General features: G+C 32.7%; 2 protein-coding genes across 2 annotated transcripts in view; both read left to right on the top strand.

Annotated features, from left to right (window-relative positions):
* LOC132744451 (stabilin-2-like) overlaps positions 1–27,936 on the top strand; it is a 299,749-nt gene that overhangs the window by 14,502 nt on the left and 257,311 nt on the right. The window contains exons 5-18 of the mRNA XM_060733166.1: positions 231–445; positions 880–1,016; positions 1,918–1,981; positions 3,055–3,216; positions 4,404–4,550; positions 6,266–6,409; positions 7,364–7,426; positions 8,475–8,594; positions 15,481–15,531; positions 16,712–16,792; positions 19,212–19,364; positions 21,027–21,083; positions 23,451–23,546; positions 24,104–24,190. Coding sequence (XP_060589149.1) covers positions 231–445; positions 880–1,016; positions 1,918–1,981; positions 3,055–3,216; positions 4,404–4,550; positions 6,266–6,409; positions 7,364–7,426; positions 8,475–8,594; positions 15,481–15,531; positions 16,712–16,792; positions 19,212–19,364; positions 21,027–21,083; positions 23,451–23,546; positions 24,104–24,190 — 1,577 coding nt within the window. The remainder of the gene's footprint in view (positions 1–230; positions 446–879; positions 1,017–1,917; positions 1,982–3,054; positions 3,217–4,403; positions 4,551–6,265; positions 6,410–7,363; positions 7,427–8,474; positions 8,595–15,480; positions 15,532–16,711; positions 16,793–19,211; positions 19,365–21,026; positions 21,084–23,450; positions 23,547–24,103; positions 24,191–27,936) is intronic.
* LOC132744444 (uncharacterized) overlaps positions 1–27,936 on the top strand; it is a 91,418-nt gene that overhangs the window by 24,486 nt on the left and 38,996 nt on the right. The gene's annotated exons all lie outside the window — the stretch shown is intronic.

The raw sequence follows: 27,936 nt of genomic DNA, 5'->3' as shown, positions 1-27,936 counted from the left end.
AAAATTGCATAAACATAGTTCATGTATACAATTGGCACATAGTTCCCAGATACAATTGGCACATAGTTCACATATGCATTTGGCACATAGTTCACGTATATTGGCTCATAGCTCCCATATACAATTGGCTAATAGTTCCCACATACAATTAGCACATAGTTCCCGTATACAGTTGGCACAAAATTTTATTATTTTATTTTAGCAATTTTAGAAATAAATGTGTTTTTCAGAAATTGATGCTTGTTTGGAATCACCACTATGTCATGTGAATGCTTCATGTGCTTTGTCTAACACGACTGATGTGTCAGGACTTGGTAAAAACTGTACTTGTAACAGTGGTTACCATGGTGATGGGTACCAGTGTGACCCCATTGACCTTTGTCAGGTTAATAATGGAGGCTGTGACCTTGACACTTCAGAATGTAACTATGTAGGACCTGGAAAGGTAATGAGTTACAGAAATGTGTAAATATCGAAAAATCATGTCCTAATTATCATCTAGAGAGCTTTTTTCATCTTTTCAAAATATCAGGATCTATTTTTGTAACAATTTTTTGTAATCAGTTCATGAATCATTAAAAATGAATTATTTAAGTAAGAAATGTTAAACACATGTATAATGACTTAGATACAATTTTTAAGTTTTAGAGATAAGTATTAAGTGATGGTAAAAAACCATGTTCTAGAAAAAGCATTTTCTATGCTGTCATGTAGGCACATAATGCTGACAAAATGTTGTTGGAATACAAATAATTTTCCATGAACTGTGTATAAGACTAAATTATCCCCCTTGGCCTTCATTTACTCAGATATTTCCTTGTAAGCAGTAGTGACAGTGTATAAATATTGTTTCATGGAATTGATATTTGTTTGTTTCAGAGGGAATGTTTGTGTAAAGATGGGTACGAAAATCACATTTTAGACTCGGGTTGCTCCCTTATCGATCAGTGTGCACTAAATACCTCTGCCTGCCATGTAAAAGCCACATGTGAGACCATTGCCCCAAATGAAATAAGGTAATACATTATGTTATCTTTGGCAAGTATTTTTTTTGTTTTGGAATATAGAATAGCACTGTAGTAAACGACAAATATTTTGCTATAGTTTTATTGTGAGACATGGAACTACAATGTGGCAACAAGAATAATACTGGGTAACTTGCCTTTGTCACAAGTTAATCTTCTTTTGATTTTAGTGTGACAAGAATTTAATAGTCATTATTATTACCTAATGCCTTTTATGATTACTTATTCCTTATTTGCAACTGTTTAATTGAAGTGCTGAAATCCTGTGCATGCTCATTGACAAAATGAACTGTTGTCAAGTCAACATTTTTAACTGTTTCACCTGTCATTGAGTATTTTCCATAAATGCCGTCCGCCACTTTTTGGTATTCAAACGTCGCTCGGCTTAATGTACTGTAGAGGTTTTTAGAAAATCAAACGTCTGTAGGTTTCAGCATTTGGTAGTAAAACAGTTACTTAATGGGTGTTTGTTGAACAGTCAAAGCCAAGGGCAACACTTCAAAATATCATCCCTCATACCAGTGGGCAACAGTTTTGACTGTTTCACAAACACCCATGAAATAACTGTACACTGTAGACTTGTCCAGACCTGCTTTGAAATTTGTGCAATCATTAATTTTGCTACTTAGTGTTTTTCAATGTTAATATCAATCTTTGCGTGTATTATATTTTCTTTGCTGCAAGCACTGTTCAACCTCAGCCAAGTTATTTTATGTTTTATTCTTAATAAAAAAACAGTTGATTTGATGAGAATTGTAAAACCATTAAATAATTTTAGCCTGATATAAGATTGAACAGATAGATGTTTGTTAGAACTTCTAATTACTCATCATATTATGTTTACACTGTATAGTACATGTACACATAGTTGGTAATATTTTGTGTGTTTTAGATGTTCCTGTAATGATGGTTATGAAGGGGACGGACAGACTAAATGTTTTGCTAACATTTTACAGGTAAAATTTTTAGTTTAACATTGAACATACGTTAATGGCGAAATATCCATTTTACTGTATAAAATATTGTCAATCTCACAGTGTTATTATAAAGGGAGTTGGGCACACTTACTTTGTTTTCTATGATTGGAACTTCTTACAGTAGCATCATGAAATATTCTCAACCAGACCTTTGTGTTACAACACTTTGGTTAGCAACTTATTCTTGTACAACTTCATTAAGATACCACTTCATGGAGCCTCCGTGGCCAAGTGGTTAAGGTTGTTGACTTCAAACTACATGTCCCTAACGGCTGTCACTGGGTTTTAATCCCGACAGGGACTTTAGATTCTTTCATATGAGGAAGCTATCCAGCTAGCTTATGGAACATCAGTGGTTCTATTCCAGGTGCCCGCTTGTGCCTGGAATAATGCATGGAAGAGCACGTAAGGTCTTCCTCTTCCAGTAAAGCTTGAATGCCGCCATACAACCTGTACTGTGTCTGTGTATCGTAAAATCCAATTGAACAAGTACCGCTTCATATCAGATCTTAACAACCACCTTGTAGTTTGACACAGATTTTTGTCCTACTGACAGCTCTTTATTTATGCACTGGCATCTGAATATAACAAACCGAAATGTTTGTAAGACAAAACAGTTGACAAAAAACATCAACATCTTGGTAAAAACATGATTTATGCAGAGATCCCTACATGACCCTAATCAATTTGAATTGTAAGATTAGTTTATTACAGTAGGAATTTCACAACAAAATATTTCGTAACAGAAAAACACATGTAACTGTTTGTGGTTTAATCTATTATTATTTAGATAAGGGGTCAGAGCAGGGATCTGTCATTTACTGCATATTGTTAACTAAATCTACATTGCTGTTTCAAAAACAATCCTTTGGGGTTAAATAAGAGAAACTAGACCTATGCATTGTTTTTACAGAATTATCAATACTTATACGTCATTTCCATAAAGTTTTAAATTATAGTGTTATTTGTTTTCTATGTCAATATGATTAACAAACTGCCAGAAAGTGGTAAAGTTCATAAATTGTTTAAAATGAAATATACTTTTTTTACAGACAATCAAGGACCTAGATGAAGACGATCCTGATCTTAAAGGACAATTGACCTTGATACAGGGTGCTATAGAAAAATACTACATGACAGAACTTACCCAGCATGCATTTTTTACAATGTTTGTCTCGACCAATGAGGGATTCCGTACTATAAACACAGCTGATGTAAGTACAGCCTACCATGTTGTTTTAATTTACTTATTTTTTAGGAACCGTAAAGACTTTCTGTAACAGTTACAATTTTAGAAGGTGGTCCAATAAAACATAAAGAATGGATGGTAGTTTCTAGTCCTTTGTGGGTCACAGTCAGGTTTTGTCATAAGTGATTAGATTTTGTTTTTCCAGTAGAAAAGTGTAAGTGCTTGGTTTAAATTTTATCACTTTGTTTATCAAATAAACTCAAATAAGCTGATATGAAAAAAAGAACATTGGTCTTGTTTACCTTAGGCTTTATGTAAAACCTGGGACATTATTTAATTGGATAAGCAATTGGAGATTAGCTCTGTTTTTATCTTTTTGTCAAATAATATGCATATGCTGCTATTTTGTCTTTTTGATCATTGTAAAAGGTTATTTTTTGTCCTTTATAAAGTTTACAGTGTATATAAGAGAAATACATGTTTAAGCCATCAGTTCAAGAATTTAACAGTCCTTTCGTATTAAAATGGTTTTTACATAGTTTTAGTTTTATAAATAAATATATAAAGCATGTAATATTTCATAATAGCAGCATAAGTTTATGATTATAGAGAAGATGGCAGAGGGGAAGTTATTTTTATTATAATCTGTATATCTTCATATTGGGGAAGTTACTTCACTTATAATCTGTATTTCTTCACACAGAGTGGAAGTTTTACTTATAATCTGTATATCTTCATATTGGGGAAGTTACTTCACTTATAATCTGTATTCCTTCACATAGGGGAAGTTACTTCACTTATGATCTGTATTTCTTCACAGAGTGGAAGTTACTTCACTTATAATCTGTATTTCTTTATAGAGGGGAAGTGATTTCACTTATACATCTGTATATTCCTTCAAAGAGGGAAATTGACTTCACTTATAATCTGTATTTCCTCACACAGAGGGGAAATTACTTCACTTATAATCTGTATTCCTTCACATAGGGGAAGTAACTTCACTTATAATCTGTATTCCTTCACATAGGGGAAGTAACTTCACTAATCTGTATTCCTTTACACACAAGTTTTTTCTCTTATAGTCTTTATTCATTTAATGACTATGTCATAATTCATGCCAAATGTTTTCGAATTCACTATAAAAAACTTTTGAGCTTAAAATCAGAAACTGAAATCATAGAGTTTCAACAAAACTCTTTTGTTATTTTTCAGTATCAGGAATGGTTGAATGATAAAGTGAAAGTACGACAAATTTTGCGTCAACACATTGTGGTTGGTTGGTTTAAGACTGAAAAACTACTGAATCAGTCTGAATTCCATACACTTCAAGGTACTCCAGCAGAGCTTATGGTGAATTGGGTAAGAACTATTTGACAGAGAGTGGTCGGGGTTTTTGCATGATTTGTACTGCTGATTTGTAATGGACTCTATTAGTGACGAGGTTTAAGCCTACCGGTTGCGACTAAATATACCCATGCGGCCATTGTAAACCAAAATCAACTGGCAGATTCCTGCAGTCTGATAATGGTCTGTTCTGTTTACTATTTCAGCAGAATATATTCTGAATTTTTCAATAAATATGTTGAATGGTTTTGTCCAGATTGAAAGATGTCAATTCCATTTCAGATATTTAGCTTTATATGGGTTAAAATGTTTCTTTCTGAGAAACAGAGAAAATTGGTCTTGTAGTTATTGTAACTGACCCGCCCACTGAAAGTGGGTTTAAGGGTTCATAGGGTCTCAACCATCACACTTGTACTGGGTATTTTCAGTTGAAATTATCTCCATTTTTAGCTCACCTGTCACAAAGTGACAGGGTGAGCTTTTGTGATCGCTTTTCGTCCGGCGTCCGTCCGTCCGTCGTCCGTCCGTAAACTTTTACTTTAAATGACATCTCCTCATAAACCACTAAGCCAATTTCATCCAAACTTCACAGGAATGTTCCTTTGGTGGTCACCTTTAAAAATTGTTCAAAGAATTTAATTCCATGCAGAACTCTGGTTGCCATGGCAACCGAAAGAAAAAACTTTAAATATCTTCTTTTAAAAAACCCTAAGAGCTAGAGCTAAGATATTTGGCATGAAACATCTTCTAGTGAATGTCTACCAAGTTTGTTCAAATAAAATCCCTGGGGTCAAAATTGGCCCCGCCCAAGGGGGTCATTGATTTTCCCTATATGCATATAGTAAAAACTTTAAAAAATCTTCTTTTAAAGAACCCAAAGAGCTAGAGCTAAGATATTCAGTATGAAACATCTTCTAATGGGTGTCTACCAAGTTTGTTCAAATAAAAGCCCTGGGGTCAAAATTGGCCCCGCCCCGGGGGGTCATTGATTTTCCTTATATGTGTATAGCAAAAACTATAATAATCTTCTTTGAAAAAACCCAAATAGCTAGAGTTAAGATATTAAGCATGAAACATCTTCTAGTGAGTGTCTACAAAATTTGTTCAAATAATAGCCCTGGGGTCAAAATTGGCCCCGCCCCAGGGGGTCATTGATTTTCCCTATATGCATATAGTAAAAACTTAAAAAATCTTCTTTGAAAAAACCCAAATAGCTAGAGTTTAGATATTAAGCATGAAACATCTTCTAGTAAGTGTCTACAAAGTTTGTTCAAATAAAAGCCCTGGGGTCAAAACTGGCCCCGCCCCAGGGGTGTCATTGTTTTTAACTATATGTGTGTAGTAAAAACTTAAAAATCTTCTTTTAAAAAACCCAATGAGCTAGAGCTTAGATGTTTAGCATGAAATATCTTCTTATGGATGTCTACCAAGTTTGTTCAAATAAAAGCCCTTGGGTGAAAATTGGCCCTGCCAGGGGGGAGGGGGAGATCATTGTTTTTCATTACATGTGTGTAGTAAAAACTTAACATTGTGAAACATCTTCTAATGAGTGTCTTCAAAGTTTGTTCAAATAAAAGCCCTGGGGTTTAAACTGGCCCCGCTCCGGGGGCCTATATACAGGTGAGCGACCTCAGGGCCATCATGGCCCTCTTGTTTAATTACAACTGAGTAGTAATAAATCAATTTAAACTTGACTTGCAAATATTTCACCATTAAAATTATAATTATAGAGAGGTGATCAACTGAAGTTCCGCCTCAGAGGAAGCAGTAAGAAGGCAAAGATTGTGAAAGGTGATATTATAGCTTCCAATGGGATCATTCATATCATTAATAAACTGCTGACAAATGCACCTGATAATTATGGCAGTGAAGAGGTATATGTTATAGTGTTTAGGTATTTTGGTTTGAATGTTAACTGTGAAACTTTATTCTTGACTTCGCCTCCAGTATATAAGCCAGGCCAGTTTAGTCTGAGCATAGTCTTGTACTGTTGGCGATTATGCTCACTTTTTCATTGTCAACTTGACCTGAATTAGCTGTATTTTAAAAACACTTAACAATGATAATGGCCAGTAATTGAAAATGACATTTGATTAGGATAAAATATAAAAGCTGCCTGAAACATAATAAAACTGTCCAAATCTTTTTATCAAGTGAAAGTTACAGATAAATTATGAAGGATATCTAAAGAAATTTTTGCTGATGATGTAAGTGATTTTTTTTTTTGCAAAGCAGAATATAAAATGGAAAATTCTGGCAGAATATAAATATATTTTGACTTTAAGCTTTACATTCACCATTTACACTTTGGTGGAGATAATGTCACTTTGATTATCTTGGTACCAGAATACCTTTCAGACTGTCAGTGTTGGAAGTAATGTGTGGGGAGTTGATTGATGTTCTGCTCTCAACTCATGGATCATGGGTTTAATCCCTCGTGGTGTCACAACCATGTTTCCTCATGATACGAGTACTGGCTTGTTTAAACAGGCAGACTTTAGTGTAGTTCAAATAAGCTTTCAGTATTATAAAGCTTAAATAAATATGTTTAACCTAATCGAAGAATAGTGAAAACAAAACTGACCACAAAGCGCTATGCAGGTCACTTGACAGAATCAGATGGTTGCTTAAGTCACTGATAAAACGGAAATGTCATTGGCATAGAATGATAGAAAAAATTGTTCTTACACTGTTTCTTCAAATAGTGTGAAAAAACACAACACAACAATTCAGCCATAAATAAACTTGTTAAATATTAACAGATTAGAAATAATATGTTTATAAATATATTATAAAAAAAATATATATATGAAATCAATATTTTCTAGAGAACGATATATGAAAATATAAAGAGGGATGGAAAGTACAATCGTTTTGAGACACTGGTAGAGGTAGGTAAAAATGATAAGTTTTTCAGTTGCTTTGCTAAAACTATTTGTTGTCAGTATATAACTGATAAATTGACAGTGGTTTTATTTGCTTGTTCTTCAGTGTTGCATTACACACTCATTTTGTAATGTATAAGATTTTTCAGTAAATATGTATTTTGCTATAGATATAAGTCAATCTTACTTAAAGTAGGATGCAAGATAGAAAAAGTCCATGTGCTCTATTGTTTTGCTCTAAGTGTTCTATAAATGAACATTTTCATTAAAGTGACATTATGCTAATATTTTCATAGTCAAGTTGAGCTGAATTGACTTTATATTTCAAAAGATTGACTGTCAAAATGGTGTTTGACCAACAGTTGTTTTTGGAAAATGTTTAGGATAAAATTATAAATCTGCCTAAAATTTAAAAAGACTGCCCCACTCTTTTTATAATCTAAGCGTTATATGTAAATTCTAACGGACATTTACAGAAATTTCATTCGGATCTGTGTGTTATTTATTGTTTTTTGCGAACTTAATTATTTAATTGAAAGGGATTATGGCAAAATGAAAACATATTTTGATCTTCACACGTTCACTCACTATATACCCTTGGATGAACATAATGTCACTTTGTTCAGTCATTATTTTCCTGAGAAATGTTCTCCCAGTGTTTCATTGTGACAATTAAATTTAGTTATGAGATTGTAAACGTTTGTTGAGTCTTTGAGTTATTTATGGGATGCTAAGCTCAGGGCTATATACCAAAAGTCGTCTATGTCTTAATTGTCCTTTTTCCCCCATTGCAAGACCATTCTAATTTACTAAAATGTTGTCAATAATAATTCCAAATTCACAATTCAGTTTTTATTCATTGGCTTTTCCCAAATTAATTTATTCCTCAATTCCAAAGTTGCCAGTTGGCACAAATACTTTTTTTGCAGTTTATCCTTTTAATTCTCAGAAATTTTATAAGCAAATACACCATTATTACACAATAAGTGTTTAAAAAGAGCATAACATTTTTGTATGAATTGAAAAAAAAATGTATTTATGCTAAATATTTCAGACTGCTGGTTCAGAAGTTATAGACATTCTAACATCACAGAATGTGACTGCTTTAGTGCCTAATAATGCTGCAGTTGATTCATTACCAATTGGCTCGCTTGATTTTCTTACATCGGAGAAGGTAAACTTGGAATATGTTCTATAATTTTTACTGTGTTGTAAAATTGTTACACTCATCTGAACTTACGATGATCTTCCTTCTTAAAAAGGTCTATGAAAAATGTTACTGAAGCAATATAGGTCAAATTCATTTTTTTATATGCAATATTACAGAATCAGTTTATATATAACATGATGAACAAAATGATTCCAACTTTTCATTTTGTCATATTTTTTGGTGATTCACCCTTACTATGAATGGACTTGCCCATCTTTCAATCTGGACAAAACCATTTATCATTATAAGGGAAAATTTTAAAATACATACAGACAGAAAGCCAGCTAATCTTGCTCTGTACTGGTGCCTGTGGTAGATAAAGGTTAAAAGGACTTTATAGGGGTTTTGTTGTTGGAATCACTTATCCTTCAATGAATGGGGTTTTGGAATGCTATGAACTCACGGATATGAGAAAGCTATCTGGCTAGTTTTTTGCTCGATTTTTTTTTCTAAGAAAAAATTAGAGGTTTTGTTACAGTCTGTTGTATGTTTTGTTTTAGTGACAAGTATATTATCAAGAATATTATATCTCAAATGAGATGTCCAGTAAAATATACTATTGTATAATTTGAACTAGAAGAGACAACAAGAGTACGTCTTAATATTCCGAGATTTAATACACAAGTGATGTTACATGTAGCATGCTATGGAGGCGGAGCTTACCAGTAACTAAAGTCTGTTTCAATATATATCAATATAGAACACAGTCATTGTGGTTTCCCATTGCAGTTGCCGTTCACAAACTTTAATCATGATCATAACTTGAACATAAAGTTCTCGGTGTATTGTCTTCAAACTTGGCCACAGCATCCCTTGGGACAAAACCTTGAGTTAAATAAGACTAAACTTGACCTTTATTTATAAATGACCTTGACCTTTAAGGTCAAATTCTAAAGTTTGCTTGATTTTTGCACTTTACTGGCTATAACTTTGTTATTTATGAATGGCTTGTCTTCAGACTTGAACAGAACAATCTTTAGGATATACCTTCAAGTTAACTAGACAAACTCTGACCTTCACTCATTAATGACCTTGACCTTGAATGACAAATGATTGAAAATTTCATTATTTTGCTGTAACTGACTATAACTTTGTTATTAAAGTGTATAAAGCTATATATCTGCTTCAAAAATTATTGTTTGAATTTTAAAAAAGAATACTTCTAAAATGCTTGTATGAAATAAACATGGTAGATAATTGCCTTCAAAGAGAATGACGCATGCACAAAATCATTGCTAAATGGATAAACCCTACTTAAAATAGAAAATAATAGTCAGTTTCAAAATTTTATTCTGTTTACATACAATATCCATGTGTGTTAAATAACAGAGACATTCTATTTTACAACTTTTTCGGGAATCAACGATATAATAATGAAACCAATATAACTTTACTGTTGATAAATATTATTAAAACATTTTATAAGATATAGATTAATGCCTATTAATGAATGGATTGTTATCATATTAAGACACAACATTTGTTTAAATAAGACCTTTATGTTAATCAAACTCAAATTGACTTTGGCTCATTAATAACCTTGACCTTTATTGAATTTCCACTAATTTTTGCTTTAATTGACTGGAACTTGGTAAAAAATATATGGAGTATCTTCATTCTTGGACAAAACAAAAGGTTGAAAAACAGACCTTGTGCTTTAAATGACCTTGACCATCAAGGTTAAATTATTGAATTTTGGTTTAATTGTCGTAATTTTGTTATTATGCCCCCACTTCGAAGAAGAGGGGGTATATTGCTTTGCACTTGTCGGTCCGTCGGTCCGTAGACCAAATGGTTTCCGAGTGATAACTAAAGAACCCTTAGGCCTAGGAACTTCAAACTTGGTATGGTGATTGGTCATGACCAGAAGATGACTCCTATTGATTTTGGGGTCAAGGGGTCAAAGGTCAAGGTCACATTGACCTTGTAAGCAAAAACGGTTTCCAATCAATAACTAAAGAACCCTTAGGCCTAGGAACTTCAAACTTGGTATGATGATTGGTCATGACCAGCAGATGACCCCTATTGATTTTTGGGTCAAGGGGTCCAAGGTCAAGGTCACATTGACCTTGTAGGTACAAAAGGTTTCTGATCAATAACTAAAGAACGCTTAGGCCTAGGAACTTCAAACTTGGTATGATGATTGGTAATGACCAGCAGATGACCCCTAATGATTTTTGGGTCAAGGGGTCCAAGGTCAAGGTCACATTGACCTTGTAGGTAAAAAAGGTTTCTGATCAATAACTAAAGAACGCTTAGGCCTAGGAACTTCAAACTTGGTATGATGATTGGTAATGACCAGTAGATGACCCCTATTGATTTTGGGGTCAAGGGGTCAATGTCATATTGACCTTGTACTTAATGACGGTTTCTGACCAATAACTCAACAACTCAAGTTGCCTTGGTTGATATTTTTATATTAAACTAAAAATGCTTTTGGTATACACATTTGAAGGTCTGATGTAATATAACAACTTGGCTGTCATTAATGAGGCCTACATGATTCATAAAATGTATGCATATATTATTTGGTAAGATTTGTAATAACTTAAATTGCTGCACACAACCTATGGGGTCACAATAATTATTACCTTGTGACTAGTCATGACCAGTAGATACTAGATAACCCTTATTAATTGTTTGTGCACTGGGTCATAATAACCTGATCACATGACTAATTGGCTGCCGATAGGGGGCATACATGTTTTACAAACATATCTTGTTTATATAGGGATTTGATTTTTACTTTAATTCAGGCCTTCATGTACAATGCATATCAATCTTAAATTGGCCTTAATACTCATGTATAACCTTGACCTTGAAGGTTAGATTATTGAATTATCTTTGATTATTGCTAAAATAAGCTGTAATTTTGTAATTGATTAATGGATTATCTTCATACTTGTACAAGACTTTCTAAAAGGTTGAACTGACCTTAACCTTTATATGACCTTGATGGTCAAAGTTTTGAATTTTGAAAGTTGTCATAATTTTGTTATTTATGTACAGATTTGATTCATATGTGGACAAAACAACACTTCTGACCAAATGAACATGTTGAATAATTTAGTTATGACCATGACCTTTAAATGACCTTGACCATCAAGGTAAGATGATTGAAGTTTACTTATATTTTCTAAACTTTTCATTTATTCATGAAATTGATTCATTCTTGGACAAAATAACCAGTGTGATTAGACAGACCTATCAAAATAAAAAAATTAATAAAAAAACTTCTTGAACTATCTTTTTCAAGATTTAAAATGTTTATTTGTTTGCTTTTAGAAAAAGTAAAAATAAGTCGAGCTTTACCCCCACCCAGCGGTGGCTCTTGTTGAATATTGCATGGAATAATGCTAGAAAGTTGCTGTTTGTCCTCTTAACCATGTCTTATTTGACTAAGATACCCCCATTTTCCCCAACAAACTAACCTACATCCCCCCTTCCTATACAAAAAATATAAAAATATAGAAAAACATCAACAGAAAATAACCCGATGAAATAAGAACTGCACTGGATTATAAGCACTGGATAATTATAGGACTTGCAAAATGATGATTATATAATTATTTGTTGCCTTAAAGCATTAGATGAAATGCATCTTCTTGTCTGTTGTTCAGCATGTCCTTTTTTAATGCTTTACTATTTTTTTTTTCTTTTATTAGTCTGCATATTTGCATATTTGAAAAAAAAGGAATCATAAATGTCTTTTCATAGCAAATTTTGTCATTCATAATTTTAAAATTGTCATCCATTGACAAGCCTATCAGGTTATATTATAAACACCTGATCTCCAAATTGACGTCTACCACATTTATAACAACTCTTTAAAATAGAAATTAATTTCACACTCAAATATTTCTTTGATGATCAGAATATGATAATAGGAAAAGAAAAAAATACTAATGGCAAAAGTGAACACTTATTATTTTAAAGGCTTATTTGATGCCTCAGAAATGAATTAGTACTTCTTTTTTTAGAAAGGCAAACAGGAGTTTTATGATGTTTTAATAATGGTTAAAAGCATGTTAGACGCTTCTAATCTAAAGAAAGTATCAATGAATGTGAAATTATTTGTCATAAAAGTAGCAAAATGTAAACAAAGTAGTATATTGACTTCAATACAAAATATTTATCACTAAAACTAGTTGCCAAAAAAGCAACAGATGCAAAACATCATTCAGATAATTGGCCAGTGAGAAAAAATTTTAGAAAAAAATAAAAGGACACTAAAAATGAAAGGTTTTTGAGAATAAAAAATCAACACTTTTCTGAGGCATAATGGGACTTTAAATTAAACATTGTTATACCTATTACTGTTGAATCTGGTAAATTAAGCAGATATTTAAATATCAACGATACAGTTGAACAAAGATTGAAAAATTTGTAAGATCGTACAATATTTTCAATATATTATAAAATTAATGCTTTTCATTATAATGCACCCCTTTGAAGAAGAGTGGGGATAGTATTTTGCTAATGTCGGTCAGTAGGTCGGTGGTCAGTTGGTCGGTCTGTCCGGTGGTAAGAGCAAATAGTTTCTGCTGATTATCTCAAAAACTATTTATCACAAAGTCTTCATATTTCACATAGTGATTGGTCATAATTAGTAGTAGAAGACCCCTATTGATTTTGGGTCACTCGGTCAAAGGTCAAGGTCACAGGGGCCTCAAATATCAGAATGGTTTCCGCTGTTTATGTTGAAAACTATTCAACACAAAGTCTTCATATTTCACATAGTGATTGGTCATAACTACTAGATGACACCTATTGATTTTGAGGTCACTAGGTCAAGGTCACAGGGGCCTTATATGTCAAAATGGTTTCTGCTGATTATCTTGAAAACTATTTATCACAAAGTCTTCATATTTCGCATAGTGATTGGTCATAACTAGTAGATGACCCCGATTGATTTAACTAGGTCAAAGGTCAAGGTCATAGGGGCCTTAAATATCAGATTGGTTTCCACTGATTATCTTGAAACTATTTATCACAAAGTCTTCATATTTCACATAGTGATTGTTCATAACTAGTAGATGACACCTTTTGATTTTGGGTTCACTAAGTCAAGGTCACGGGGGCCTTAAATGTCAGAATGGTTTTTGCTGATTATCTTGAAAATTATTCATTAAAAAGTTTCCATATTTCACATAGTGATTTATCATAACTAGTAGATGACCTCTTTTGATTTGGGATCACTAGGTCGAAGGTCAAGGACACAGGGACCTTAAATGTCAAAATGGTTTCTGCTGATTATCTTTGAAACTATTTATTACAAAATCTTGATATTTCACAAACTGATTGGTCATAACTAGAGAATGACCCCTATTGAATTTGGGGTACTGTGTCAAAGGTCAAAGTCACAGGGGCCTTTTATGTTAGAATGGTTTCCACTTGTTATCTTGAAAGCTATTTATCACAAAGTCTCCATATTTCACATAGTGATTGGTCATAAGTTCATAACTAGTAGATGACCCCTATTGATTTTGGGGTTACTAGGGCAAATGTCAAGGTCACTGGGGTTTAAAGGTCAGAATGGTTTCCATTAATTATTTTGAAAACTAGTTATCACAAAGTCTTCATATTTCTCATATTAATTGGTCATAACTATTAGATGACCCCTATTGATTTTGGGATAAGTAGGTTAAAGGTCAAGGTCACAGGTGCCTTTAATGTCAGAATGATTTCCATCATTATTTTGACTATGTCAAAGGTCAAGGCCTAAGTTGCCTTAACTGTTAGAATGGATTACGCTCATTATCATGAGAACTGTTTATCACAGTCTTCATATTTCTTATATTGAATAGCCATATGTAGAAGATGACCCCTATTGATTTTTGTATCACTAGTTCAAAGGTCAAGGTCACAAAGGCCTTAAATGTAAATATGGTTTCCGCTTATTACCATGAATACTTTTTATCACAAAGACTTCATATTTTACATATTTATTAGGCATAATGGGGTCACTAGTTAAAAGGTCAAGGTCTTTATATTTCACATATTGATTGGTTATAACTAGTAGGTCATTATTTTTCATTTTTCCATTACTGAACTCTTTCATGTACCCATTTATGGCAAGTTTCTGTAACAAAGTTACCAATAATGTGAGTCAAGGGCTAGAAAGGGGGCATACGTGTCGTTCAACATTTCTTGTTTATATAGGAAATTAAAGGAAACGGTCAACTGCACATTTCTGTGTTTTATTCTTGTTTTTACATTGTCTCTTCTTAAAGGGACTCCACAGAGGTTTTTTGACAAGCTAGGAATAGAAATAATTTTTCGAGATTAATGTTCTATTTGATGTAGTTCTAAACCCAAAAGTTCAAATCATTTCCTAGCTCCGTTTTTCCAGAATTATTATTATAAATGTATACAATGACCCAAAACTAAGAATAGCACAAAAATATGATTTTCAATTTATTTATCAGAATATTTCTCGATTTTCTTTTGCATTTATTTCTGTTCTATAAAAAAAAAATCGCCCAAGATTGTCCTTATTTTTTTTAGTGCTTATCAATTTATAACGCATATTAAAATTTTTTTTACAGAATTAAAATGATGTGGATATACGCTTATTTATTTGATTCTACGGTATTAATTCAAATTATGTAATTTATCGCAAACATTATTTTCTTATATAATAAGTTTAATGGGATTAGATTAAATGTCATAAGTTGCAGACACTGTGTCACATTTATATAATATGTTGGTTTTTTATCATGAAGATATTTCTGTTTGGTTTATAGTGCTTGATATATTGAAATATATATGCACACCATATTACCATTATCATTAAAATTGATTTATATGTATATATATATTTATATAACTGTTTGTTTTGTATTTGTAGGGAAAGACTCACCTCATAACCTTGTTGAAGAACCATATATTGCAGAATGTTGTGAGTAAACATGATTTATGTCTTTGATTTACGTCATACGTCTTGGAATTTATTCTTACAAAACATTAGCTTCTACTGTTACACATTTAAAGTTTTATATCGTACCATAACCAGAACATGATTGCACAAGAGAGAATATGAAATTCTATTATATGTTAAATGAGTTATTTATTATATAGCCTTATGTGATGTCAGAGGGTAACAGTCCATAATCTTACATGGCAACAATCACTTTTCTTCACGCAGACATTACAAAACTTAAACTATTATGATCATACCAGGTGCTGAGTTTTAGTTATGAGTAATTTAAATCCAGTTCCCCATAAATGGGAAGCGGATTACAGAAATGACCTCCATCTGTACATCTGTCCATAACATTTTTGTGTCCACTTTATAACTTTTAAACTTATGAAAACAATGAAAATTATTTTAACGACTTGGCACAAATGATCCCTTTTATGAGACAATTGGTGGTTGCCTTTTACAACTGAGGCATCAGAATTGCAATTAACTTTTTATCCCTGTGTGATCTGAAGAGACAACTAAATGAGCCGCGTCTCGACAAAACCAACATAGTGCATTTGCGACCAGCATGGATCAAGATCGAGCCTGCGCATCCGCGCAGTCTGATTAGGATCCATGCTGTTCGCTATCAGTTTCTCAACTTGTAATAGGGTTGGTAAGCGAACAGCATGGATCCTGATCAGACTGCACGGATGCATAGGCTGGTCTGGATCCATACTGGTCGCAAACCCATTATGTTGGTTTTGTCATGGCACGGCTCAAATAGGATCCAACTGGAGACTATGCATCTTTCACCTCCAGCAGATGAGGAGGTTTTGAGCCCTGATGTTGTTTTAAGTTTGTAGCACCCAAGGTTAGCCAAAATCCTCTTTCCTCTTTCAACACCATATGACCTAAAATGTGTTGGTGTGCTGTAAAACCAAACAAAACAAGAAAAAGCATAGGTCTGCTAATTTGGCCACAAATGTTGAACGGATGTAGTGGATTTTTTCCTCTTACAGATTTAGTGATGATGCTTTAATGAATATAAACAAATCGCACATGATATTTAAACCAATCTAGAAACATAGGACTTGTGTAACTTATATTGCAAGTTTGCTAATGTTTTGTATATATTTTTCATGGCATGATAAAAGCGTGTTAATTTACACTTCAGATTGAAATCACTGATCTCATCAATATAAGGAGAATAAAATCATTGGCACAAATATCAAGCTGGGTATCTGTAACCTTTACAGTAAGTACATTATTATAATAGTGCTGGATTTTGCATTAAAACTGTCAAACTGCAAGTGTATTTTACTGTCAAACTGTTTGTAACTGCAATAATACTGTCAAACTTTAAATGTATTAATACTGTTGAACTGTCTTATGTGCATTTATACTGTCAAACTGTTTTAAAGTGCATTAATACTGTCAAACTGTTTGTAAGTGCATTAATACTGTCAAACTGTAAGTGCATTTATACTGTCAAACTGTTTATCAGTGCATTTATACTGTCAAACTGTTTTAAAATGCATTAATACTGTCAAACTGTAAGTGCATTAATACTGTCAGACTGTTTGTTAGTTCATTAATACTGTCGAATTATTTGTAAGTGCATTTAATACTGTCAAACTGTTTGTAAGTGCATTAATACTGTTAGACTGTCTGTAAGTGCATTTATACTGTGAAACTGTTTGTAAGTGCATTTATACTGTCGAATTATTTGTAAGTTCATTAATACTGTCAAATTGTTTGTAAGTACATTTAAACTGTTAAAACTGTTTTAAAGTGCATTATTACTGTCAAACTGTTTTAAAGTGCAATGATACTGTCAATCTGTTTGTAAGTGCATTTATACTGTCGAATTATTTGTAAGTTCATTAATACTGTCAAATTGTTTGTAAGTACATTTAAACTGTTAAAACTGTTTGTAAGTGCATTAATACTGTCAAACTTTTTTAAAGTGCATTATTACTGTCAAACTGTTTTAAAGTGCATTATTACTGTCAGACTGTTTATAAGTGCATTAATACTGTCAGATTGTATGTAAGTGCATTTAATACTATCAAACTGATTATAGGTGTTTTAATACTGTGAAACTGTTTGTAAGTGCATTAATACTGTAGAATTATTTGTAAGTAAGTAAGTAAGTAAGTAAGTAACGACTTTATTTAATGAGGCAACTAATGTTAAAAAACAAAACAGTTATAGAAGTTATAGTCATCTTGGTATCATATTTAGAAAGCTATGTACACAATAAAAATGGAAAAATTGACATATATAATTTAAATGGAAAATTGCCAATGAATATAGTTGGCTTGAAATTTTTTCAAAGTTTCAGAATTTCTAACATGTATTGGAATGTCATTCCATATTGTAGGCCCAGAGTAATTAAGTGTTTTCCTAAAACACTCTGTTTTTGGTTTAGGTACAATTAGTTTTTCATTTTGGACAGATCTCAAATTAAAGTTGTGTCTATCATTTACTGTTTGAAATTTATTTTTCATATACTTAGGAAAGGATGGTTCATTTATTGACTTATACATTAGAATTGCCTTTTTGTATCTGATTCTTTGGTCAAAGGACATCCAATTTAGTTCTTTAAATAGTTCATTTGATGGGGCATCAAAATTTTTGTCCAAAATTATTCTAGCAGCTCTTTTTTGAAATTTGATTATTTGTGAGAGTAAATCACTGCTGCAGTTTCCCTGAATAGTGCAGCAGTAGTCCAAATGTGGCAGTATATATGCATTGAAGAAAAGTTTTCTAGCATGAAGATCAAGATATTGTTTAATTCTAAGAAGCAAATAGAGCTCATTAATACTGTCAAACTGCATTAATACTGCTAACTGTTTAATATGATTAATTCTGTTAAACAGTTTATTTTTGTGTCAAGCTGTTTTTAAATGTGTTTAGTCTGTCAAAATGTTTGTTTTTGCAATCAAATTGTTAATTTAATATATTAAGACTGTTTGTAAGTGTTCTTATGCTGTTTGTAAATTTGTTAACGTTTTAAACTTTTGTAAATGCATAACTGCTGTTAAACTGTTTGTAAGTGTATCAATACTATCAACTGTTTGTGCATGCATGAATGTTGTCAGCTGTTTGTAAGTTAATGAATGCTATTAACTGTTTGCATAAATTTCATGCTGTTTATTTCTGGTAAATGCATAAATGCTGTTAAACTGTTAACAGTTTGTATTTTTTTTAATGCATTAATGCTGTTAAACTATTTGTAAATGCGTATTATTATTGTCCAACTTTTAATGCATTTGATACTGTTAATCTGTTTATAATGTAATAATGCTGTTAAACTATTAGTAAAAACATTAATGCTTTTGAATTTTAGGTAAATGGATGCTAATAAATTGTTATTAGTTTTACATGGTCAAATGTTTTTTAAGTGTTTCAGTGGTAATAAATATCAGTTTTTTAAATGGTACCTACTATTTTTTAGTTGCAACAATTGTTTGTTAGTGAACTAATCATATATAAAAATAAATTCATTATTATAAATGATCCTCAATTATCTACCAGGGACAAGTTCAGTTTAATAACCAAATCAACCTGACCGAATCTGATATATCTTCAGTCCGATATAGCTTATAGCAATGGTTTGATCATATATAGGAATAATCCATTATTATAGATTGTCTTCCTTTATCTTCTAGGGACAAGTTCAGTTCAATAATGGAATCAACCTGACCCAGTCTGATATAGCTTCTAGCAATGGTTTGATACAGGATATTGACAGTGTCCTTCTGTCTGATGACATTTCTATTCTACCAAATCAATGTGACCTAACAACATACAAGGAGGTCATGGTAAGTATTATATTTTCCATAAATTTTCCTGCATTTAATTGTTAAATTTTGTTTAATGACTTATCAAAACATTTGGAAATATAGAGCATTCAGGGCTCTAGCAACTGGGCGATTTGGGTGACTTAGTCGCCTAAAGTTTCAGAACTTCGCCAAGTTTGAACATCAAAGCCAAAACGACTTCGCCGCACTTTTTTACTGACCACATGTACATATAAAGATCATACAGCGCATGTTAATTAAGTTAATCCTCGCCTCCAGGCATAAATCAAACTGAATTGGTGACGCACAGTTACTGCCGATAATTGACATCAATTAACACATTTAAGTGACATGATATGCAGATGCATCAGACATTATTGCCATTTAATTCACCGATGTAAACATCACATTTTTTAAGCATAATTTTACGACACCTGCCACTATTTTATCCGTGAGTGTAAAAAGATTACACCTGGAATTGCTCTTACCATATTACGCAACCTCACACAGACCGTGTAAATATACTTGCATATAAATTAATACACACAGAAGCACGAGTAAATGGTTTGATACCTGTTTGATAGTAAAAATGAAATTTGTTAAAGAACTTAAAAAATATTGACCCACATTAGACCAATTTTTGACAAGTCAAAAACAGCAGTAAACTTTGTCTTCAAAAAGTTACATCAACGTCGGTAAATTATGCGGTAAACTACAAATTTGAAAATTTTGTTTTACAATGCCTGTTGCAATAGCCGATGAATAACAATCTAAAAATATAAATCATTGAATATTTAATTTAATATAATCAAAATCAACAACAACTAGAATTGTAAGTGTTTCTGCAGGAAACAGACAAATTTTCATTTGTCACATATTTTCGCGATGCCAATTTTTACATGAAAAAAATAAAGTTACCAAAGGAAAATTTGTTTTGTTAAAATGTGTCCAATAGCACTTAAAATGTAGTTTATTAAGGTATTGTTTACATTAATTTTGATTGAGAATTTTGCCAGTATGTGTTGTACCATGAATATTTTCTTAAGGGAGGGGGGTGTGTGGTTTTCAGGAAGAAAACATTATAATGGTCTGATGATAGAGGGTTTTAGAATTTAAACTTCAAATATCACTATCAATAAATAGGTAAAACTCCTTTTTATAGATTAAATCAATGTGCTAAGCACTTATTCACTTCTCCTTATGTCGTCAAACTTCTCCCTCATAGGAGCTGAGGGAGAAGTCACTTCTCCCTAAAATTTTGGTCTAGTTAGAGCCCTGGCATTGTTATTAGTTACAGGAATTACATTTGTTTTGTTTTAGTTGATAGCCTTTGCAATGACAAATCTGAGTTTAAGGTTATAATGAAATTCTCTAAGCTCTAACTCAGATCTCGGGTATTTGATTGGTCAGAAATTGCCACAGAATATTCAATGACCAAGAAATTCCTGAGATTTGAGACAGAACTCTGGGAAAAAGTTTTATAATCTTGAGGCCAGATTTGTAAGAGCCAGAGCAGAGGTACAGTGCAAATGACTGTTGAAAAGATTTCATCATCAATCACAATGAAAGTAACCTGCACCATCTTGGAATCATGTGGTCCCATTCACAGTCCAAGGCTCTACCTACAAAGCTAACTGGACAGCTTTCATATTGTTATATTTGTTTTATTTTGTGTTTGTATAGGGGCCATGTGATGACTGCCGGGTGGAAAGTAGATGTTATTCTCAAGATGTGTCATTGGTAAAGATTTTGTTCTTATCGTAAAATTGATACCCGCACCGAGTTTAACTTCCTTACAGTTAAAATTGTAATGAATAATTCTAACACATTATTAAAATGTTTTGTTTGTACATAAACATTGTATGGTTTATACAGTGACTTTCTAGCTTTACTGGTGGAGGAAGTCACCTCAAATATGCTCTTCATGCATTATTTTTGGCACCAATGGACACATAAGTAGAACCACCAACATTCTGTGTATGGTAACTGAATAGTTTCAACACATAAAAGAATCCAAAGTCTTTGAAAATGTATTTGATATTTATTGTTGTTTTTATATTTTTTACAAGAATGATTATATTTGAATAAGCAATGATCAAGGATATACAAACAGTCGTGAGTGAATTAATGTTATTACATTTTACTGTACACAATTATTTGTAAATGTTTTTGACTTTCTCAGTTTGATAATAGAAAATACAATTTTACACTATATGTTGAAAATTTCCTATCAAACAAGTACATAATTGTTGTTTTTGTATTTTATATTTCCTGAGATGTGCACTTTTTAGCTCACCTGTCACAAAGTGACAGGGTGAGCTTTTGTGATGGCTTTTCGTCCGGCGTCCGTCCGGCGTCCGTCCGGCGTCCGTCCGTCCATAAACTTTTACTTTAAATGACATCTCCTCATAAACCGCTGAGCCAATTTCATCCAAACTTCACAGGAATGTTCCTTTGGTGGTCACCTTTAAAAATTGTTCAAAGAATTTAATTCCATGCAGAACTCTGGTTGCCATGGCAACCAAAAGAAAAAACTTTAAATATCTTCTTTTAAAAAACCCAAAGAGCTAAAGCTTAGATATATGGCACATAACATCTTCTAGTGAGTGTCTACCAAGTTTGTTCAAATAAATGCCCTGGGGTCAAAATTGGCCCCGCCCCAGGGGGTCACTGATTTTCCCTATATGCATATAGTAAAAACTTAAAAGATCTAATTTTAAAGAACCCAAAGAGCTAGAGCTAAGATATTTAGCATGAAACATCTTCTCATGATTGTCTACCAAGGGTGTTCAAATAAAAGCCCTGGGGTCAAAATTGGCCCCGCCCCAGGGGGTCATTGATTTTCCCTATATGCATATAGTAAAAACTTAAAAAATCTTCTCTTAAAGAACCCAAAGAGCTAGAGCTAAAATATTTAGCATGAAACATCTTCTCATGATTGTCTACCAAGTTTGTTCAAATAAAAGCCCTGGGGTCAAAATTGGCCCTGCCCCAGGGGGTCATTGATTTTCCCTATATGCATATAGTAAAAACTTTAAAAAATCTTCTTTTAAAGAACTCAAAGAGCTAGAGCTAAGATATTTAGCATGAAACATGTTCTAATGGGTGTTTACCAAGTTTGTTCAAATAAAAGCCCTGGGGTCAATATTGGCCCCACCCCGAGGGTCATTGATTTTCCTTATATGTGTATAGCAAAAACTTAAAAATCTTCTTTGAAAAAATCAAAATAGCTAGAGTTTAGATATTAAGCATGAAACATCTTCTTGTGAGTGTCTATAAAGTTTGTTCAAATCAAAGCCCTAGGGTCAAAATTGGCCCCGCCCCAGGGGACATTGATTTTCCTTATATGTGTATAGCAAAAACTTAAAAATCTTCTTTGAAAAAACCCAAAGAGCTACTGTTTAGATATTAAGCATGAAACATCTTCTACTAAGTGTCTACAAAGTTTGTTCAAATAAAAGCCCTGGGGTCAAAACTGGCCCCGCCCCAGGGGTGTCATTGTTTTTAACTATATGTGTATAGTAAAAACTTAAAAAATCTTCTTTTAAAAAACCCAATGAGTTAGAGCTTAGATGTTAAGCATGAAACATGTTCTAATAGGTGTCTACCAAGTTTGTTCAAATAAAAGCCCTTGGGTTAACATTAGCCCTACCAGGGGGGGTGGGGGAGGTCATTGTTTTTCATTATATATGTATAGTAAAAACTTAACATCATGAAACATCTTCTAATGGGTGTCTTCCAGGTTTGTTCAAATAAAAGCCCTTGGGTTTAAACTGGCCTCGCTCGGGGGGCCTATATACAGGTGAGCGACCTCAGGGCCATCATGGCCCTCTTGTTAATTGATGCGAAATAAAATGTAGTTGATAAGAAATTTCCAATCTGTAAGACTGTAGTAAGATGTTGAATTTATATTATGGTTTACTGTTGTTATACTTCTGTTTCAGGTTGTTTTAATATTCTAATATTTCAATGAGAAAATAAATTATAAGAATTATTTAAACAGTATAGAGCCAGGTCAAACTGCACAGACGGGCAAGCTGGCCGATCTCTAACTGGCGGGAAAGGCTTAATCACTTCTGGTGACAAATTCATGTTTTTGTTTTACAGAACACAACAGTCAATTGTAATTACTTTTTGAAAAATTCACAAGGAAAATACGTCAAAATGTCTGGTTGTGCTTTGATGTGTAACAGGACCTATACGGTAATTTTGTATACAGTCAAACCTCTGTTTTAAGATCACTTCTTCATAAAGGGCATTTGTACAAAACTTGTCCTTAAAGACCTACATACCTTTTCACAAAACATCTTTGTCAAATTTCTGTCCTTAGCAATAGATTTCCTATTTACAGAAACTTGTGAATACCTTATTGAAAAATTTTGTTGTAACTCTCATAAAATTTCTCATTTGTAAGAGTAAATTGTTTAACTGGTTCTTTTGTTTTATGTGTTTTTTAATATAGAATTATAATAAGAAGTTGTTTGTTATGGTATGGCACAGTGGTTTATGTGTCAGACTTGATATCTAAGGATCTCTATCTGCATGTGTTCAAACCCCTTCATGGGCAAGCTGTTGTTTCCTTTAGCAAGAAACTTAACACTTGTTACTCAGTACTTGATGGTTCCAGGAAAGGATTCAAGAGTGTTTGTAAGCTTATAACTAATTTTTACTCAATCAAACTAAAATAATTTTTGTATTTACTAAGGAGTTGTATTTAAAGATAGCAGAATACTATGTATGGTTTTGTTGATGTGTTTCAGACACCTAAATGTTGTGAAGGATTTTATGGGTTTGACTGCCTTCCATGCCCAGGTGGTCATGAAAATGTTTGCAGCGGGAGAGGAAAGGTATGTTATAAAAGTTTTGTTTAAATGCTAAATGCAAATAACAATTTAAGTATATATGTACATATTAAACTTTTAAGCAAAAGAACAAACAGATTTAGTTGTTAGAGAAATATAGACATTGAACAGAGTCTGTTACTTGCGTATCCTAATAATAATGATCTCAAAATTGATCATTATTATACCCCCACCACAAAATGTTGGGGGGGCTATAATGGATTCGCTTTGTCGCGTCCGTAAGTCCGTCCGTCCGTCTCCATTATCATGTCCGCTCTATAAATCCCATACCAATTGAAGGATTTTCTTCAAACTTGGCTCAGATATTCACCTCTACAAGGGGATGTGCAGAACCTATGTTGCACATGTGTCAGCTCAAGGTCAAGGTCACATTTGAAGGTCACATATCAAACAATCAAATATTAGACAGTATGTCGTGTCCGCTCTAAGACCTACACTAATTGAAAAATTTTCTTCAAACTTGGCTCAAATGTTCACCTCAACAAGGGGATGTGCAGAACCTATGTTGCCCATGTGTCAGCTCAAGGTCAAGGTCACAATTGAAGGTCAAATATCAAACAATCAAATATTAGACAGTATGTCGTGTCCGCTCTGTAAGTCCTACACTAATTGAAAGATTTTCTTCAAACTTGGCTCAAATGTTCACCTCAACAAGGGGATGTGCAGAACTCATGTTGCCCATGTGTCAGCTCAAGGTCAAGGTCACAATTGAAGGTCAAATATCAAACAATCAAATATTAGACAGTATGTCGTGTCCGCTCTGTAAGTCCTACACTAATTGAAATATTTTCTTCAATCTTGGCTCAAATGTTCACCTCAACAAGGGGATGTGCAGAACCCATGTTGCCCTTTTGCCGGCTTAAGGTCAAGGTCACACTTGAAGGTCAAAAATTGACTTAGAAAATATTCTAAAATTTTAACATGTATTTGAATATTTCTGAAACTAGAAAAGATATTTGCTTGAAACTTAAAAGATGTATGAGGTGTCACAAGTAAGATATGCAGGTCAAGTTTCATAACTCTGTATTGCATTTTGACAAAGTTATGCCTCTTTTTAAGTTTTTAAATTTGCATACAATCAATACTAGACAATATTGTGTCCGCTCTATAAATTCTATACTAATGGAAGGATTTTCTTCAAACTTGACTCAAATGTTCACCCCAACTGGGCAATGTGCAGAACCCATCTTACCCTTGTGCCAGCTTAAGGTCAAGGCCACACTTGAAGGTCAAAAATTGACTTAGAAAATGTTCTGAAATTTTAACATGTACTTGAATATTTCTAAAACTAGAACAGATAATCATTTGAAACTTATACGAAGTGTCGCAAGTAAGATATGCAGGTCAAGTTTCATAACTAAAAAAAGTGGGAGGATAACTTTGTATTGTATTTTGACAAAGTTAAGTCCATTTTTGTGTCTTTAAATTTATTTATTATAATAGTTCTTAAACCAGAACAGATATTTACTTGAAACTTAAAATTTATATGAATGGTTACAAGCAAGCTCAGATGACGAAAATTATACAATTCCATTGAATTATGACACAAGTTATGCCTCTTTTAGGCTTAGAAAATGTTCTGTCAAGGACATTGGTGGGGGTATGAATCGCATTCAGCGATAGTTCTAGTTTTGATCATTATTTTGATTCTGTTTATCATAGTTATATTTATTTTAAAATCTAAATGTTATCAAAAAAATAGATTGGCTTTATTTCATAGCAGTAGCTTTAAGCATTTTGATTATGCTTTAAAGTATATTAGCCAATGATCAATGTGTGTTTTACTACACCAACAAAAATAAAATCTGGATAATTCAATCCTGACCATGATAAGAAATTTTATGTCCCCGCTCATTTAACCATCAGTCAGTCCATCTGTCCATATGAGGTTAATTTAAACAAGCAAGTAGGGTATATCTTACGGGTTCATAATTTACACACTTCTCAGTACTGTACAAAATACATGATCTTGGCTAAATACGTAACAATTGCTAGTTGCGGGCAAGGTGTTGATGATATTCTCAGAATTGATGATAAATTAATTTATATATTGTGTTATTGCAGTACAGCAAATAATTTATATATTGCGTCATTGCAATGCAGCAAATAATTTATATTCTGTGTTATTGCCGTGCTGCAAAATAATAATTCATATACTGTGTCATTGCAGTTCAGCAAATGATTTATATACTGTGTCATTGCAGAGCAGCAAATAATTTATATACTGTGTCATTGCAGTGCAGCAAATGATTTATATACTGGTCATTGCAGTGCAGCAAATAATTTATATACTGTGTCATTGCAGTGCAGCAAATAATTTATATACTGGTCATTGCAGAGCAGGAAATAATTTATATACTGTGTCATTGCAGTGCAGCAAATGATTTATATACTGTGTCATTGCAGTTCAGCAAATGATTTATATACTGTGTCATTGCAGAGCAGCAAATAATTTATATACTGTGTCATTGCAGTGCAGCAAATAATTTATATACTGTGTCATTAAAGTTCAGCAAATAATTTATATACTGTGTCATTGCAGTGCAGCAAATAATTTATATACTGTGTCATTGCAGAGCAGGAAATAATTTATATACTGGTCCATTGCAGTGTAGCAAATAATTTATATACTGTGTCATTGCAGTGCAGCAAATAATTTATATACTGGTCATTGCAGTGCAGCAAATAATTTATATACTGTGTCATTGCAGTGCAGCAAATAATTTATATACTGGTCATTGCAGAGCAGGAAATAATTTATATACTGTGTCATTGCAGTGCAGCAAATAATTTATATACTGTGTCATTGCAGTGCAGCAAATAATTTATATACTGTATCATTGCAGTGCAGCAAATAATTTATATACTGTGTCATTGCAGTGCAGCAAATAATTTATATACTGTGTCATTGCAGTGCAGCAAATAATTTATATACTGTGTCATTGCAGTGCAGCAAATAATTTATATACTGTATCATTGCAGTGCAGCAAATAATTTATATACTGTGTCATTGCAGTGCAGCAAATAATTTATATACTGTGTCATTGCAGAGCAGGAAATAATTTATATACTGTGTCATTGCAGTGCAGCAAATGATTTATATACTGGTCATTGCAGTGCAGCAAATAATTTATATACTGTGTCATTGCAGTTCAGCAAATAATTTATATACTGTGTCATTGCAGTGCAGCAAATAATTTATATACTGTGTCATTGTAGTGCAGCAAATAATTTAAATACTGTGTCATTGTTGTTGCAGTGCAGAAAATAATTTATATGCTGTGTCATTGTAATGCAGCAAATAATTTATTTACTGTGTCATTGTTGTTGCAGTGCAGCAAAAAATTTATATACTGTGTCATTGCAGTGCAGCAAATAATTTATATACTGTGTCATTGCAGTGCAGCAAATAATTTATATACTGTGTCATTGCAGTGCAGCAAATAATTTATATACTGGTGTCATTGCAGAGCAGGAAATAATTTATATACTGTGTCATTGCAGTGCAGCAAATAATTTATATACTGTGTCATTGCAGTTCAGCAAATAATTTATATACTGTGTCATTGTAGTTCAGCAAATAATTTATATACTGTGTCATTGCAGTGCAGCAAATAATTTATATACTGTGTCATTGCAGTTCAGCAAATAATTTATATACTGTGTCATTGCAGTGCAGCAAATGATTTATATACTGTGTCATTGCAGTGCAGCAAATAATTTATATACTG

This window comes from Ruditapes philippinarum, unplaced genomic scaffold, assembly GCF_026571515.1.
Source record: "Ruditapes philippinarum isolate M1 unplaced genomic scaffold, ASM2657151v2 ctg1134_1_1_1_1, whole genome shotgun sequence".
Taxonomy (NCBI): Eukaryota; Metazoa; Mollusca; class Bivalvia; order Venerida; family Veneridae; genus Ruditapes; species Ruditapes philippinarum.
Note: the sequence above shows the minus strand (reverse complement) of the source record. Positions and strands in the feature narration are given on the sequence as shown.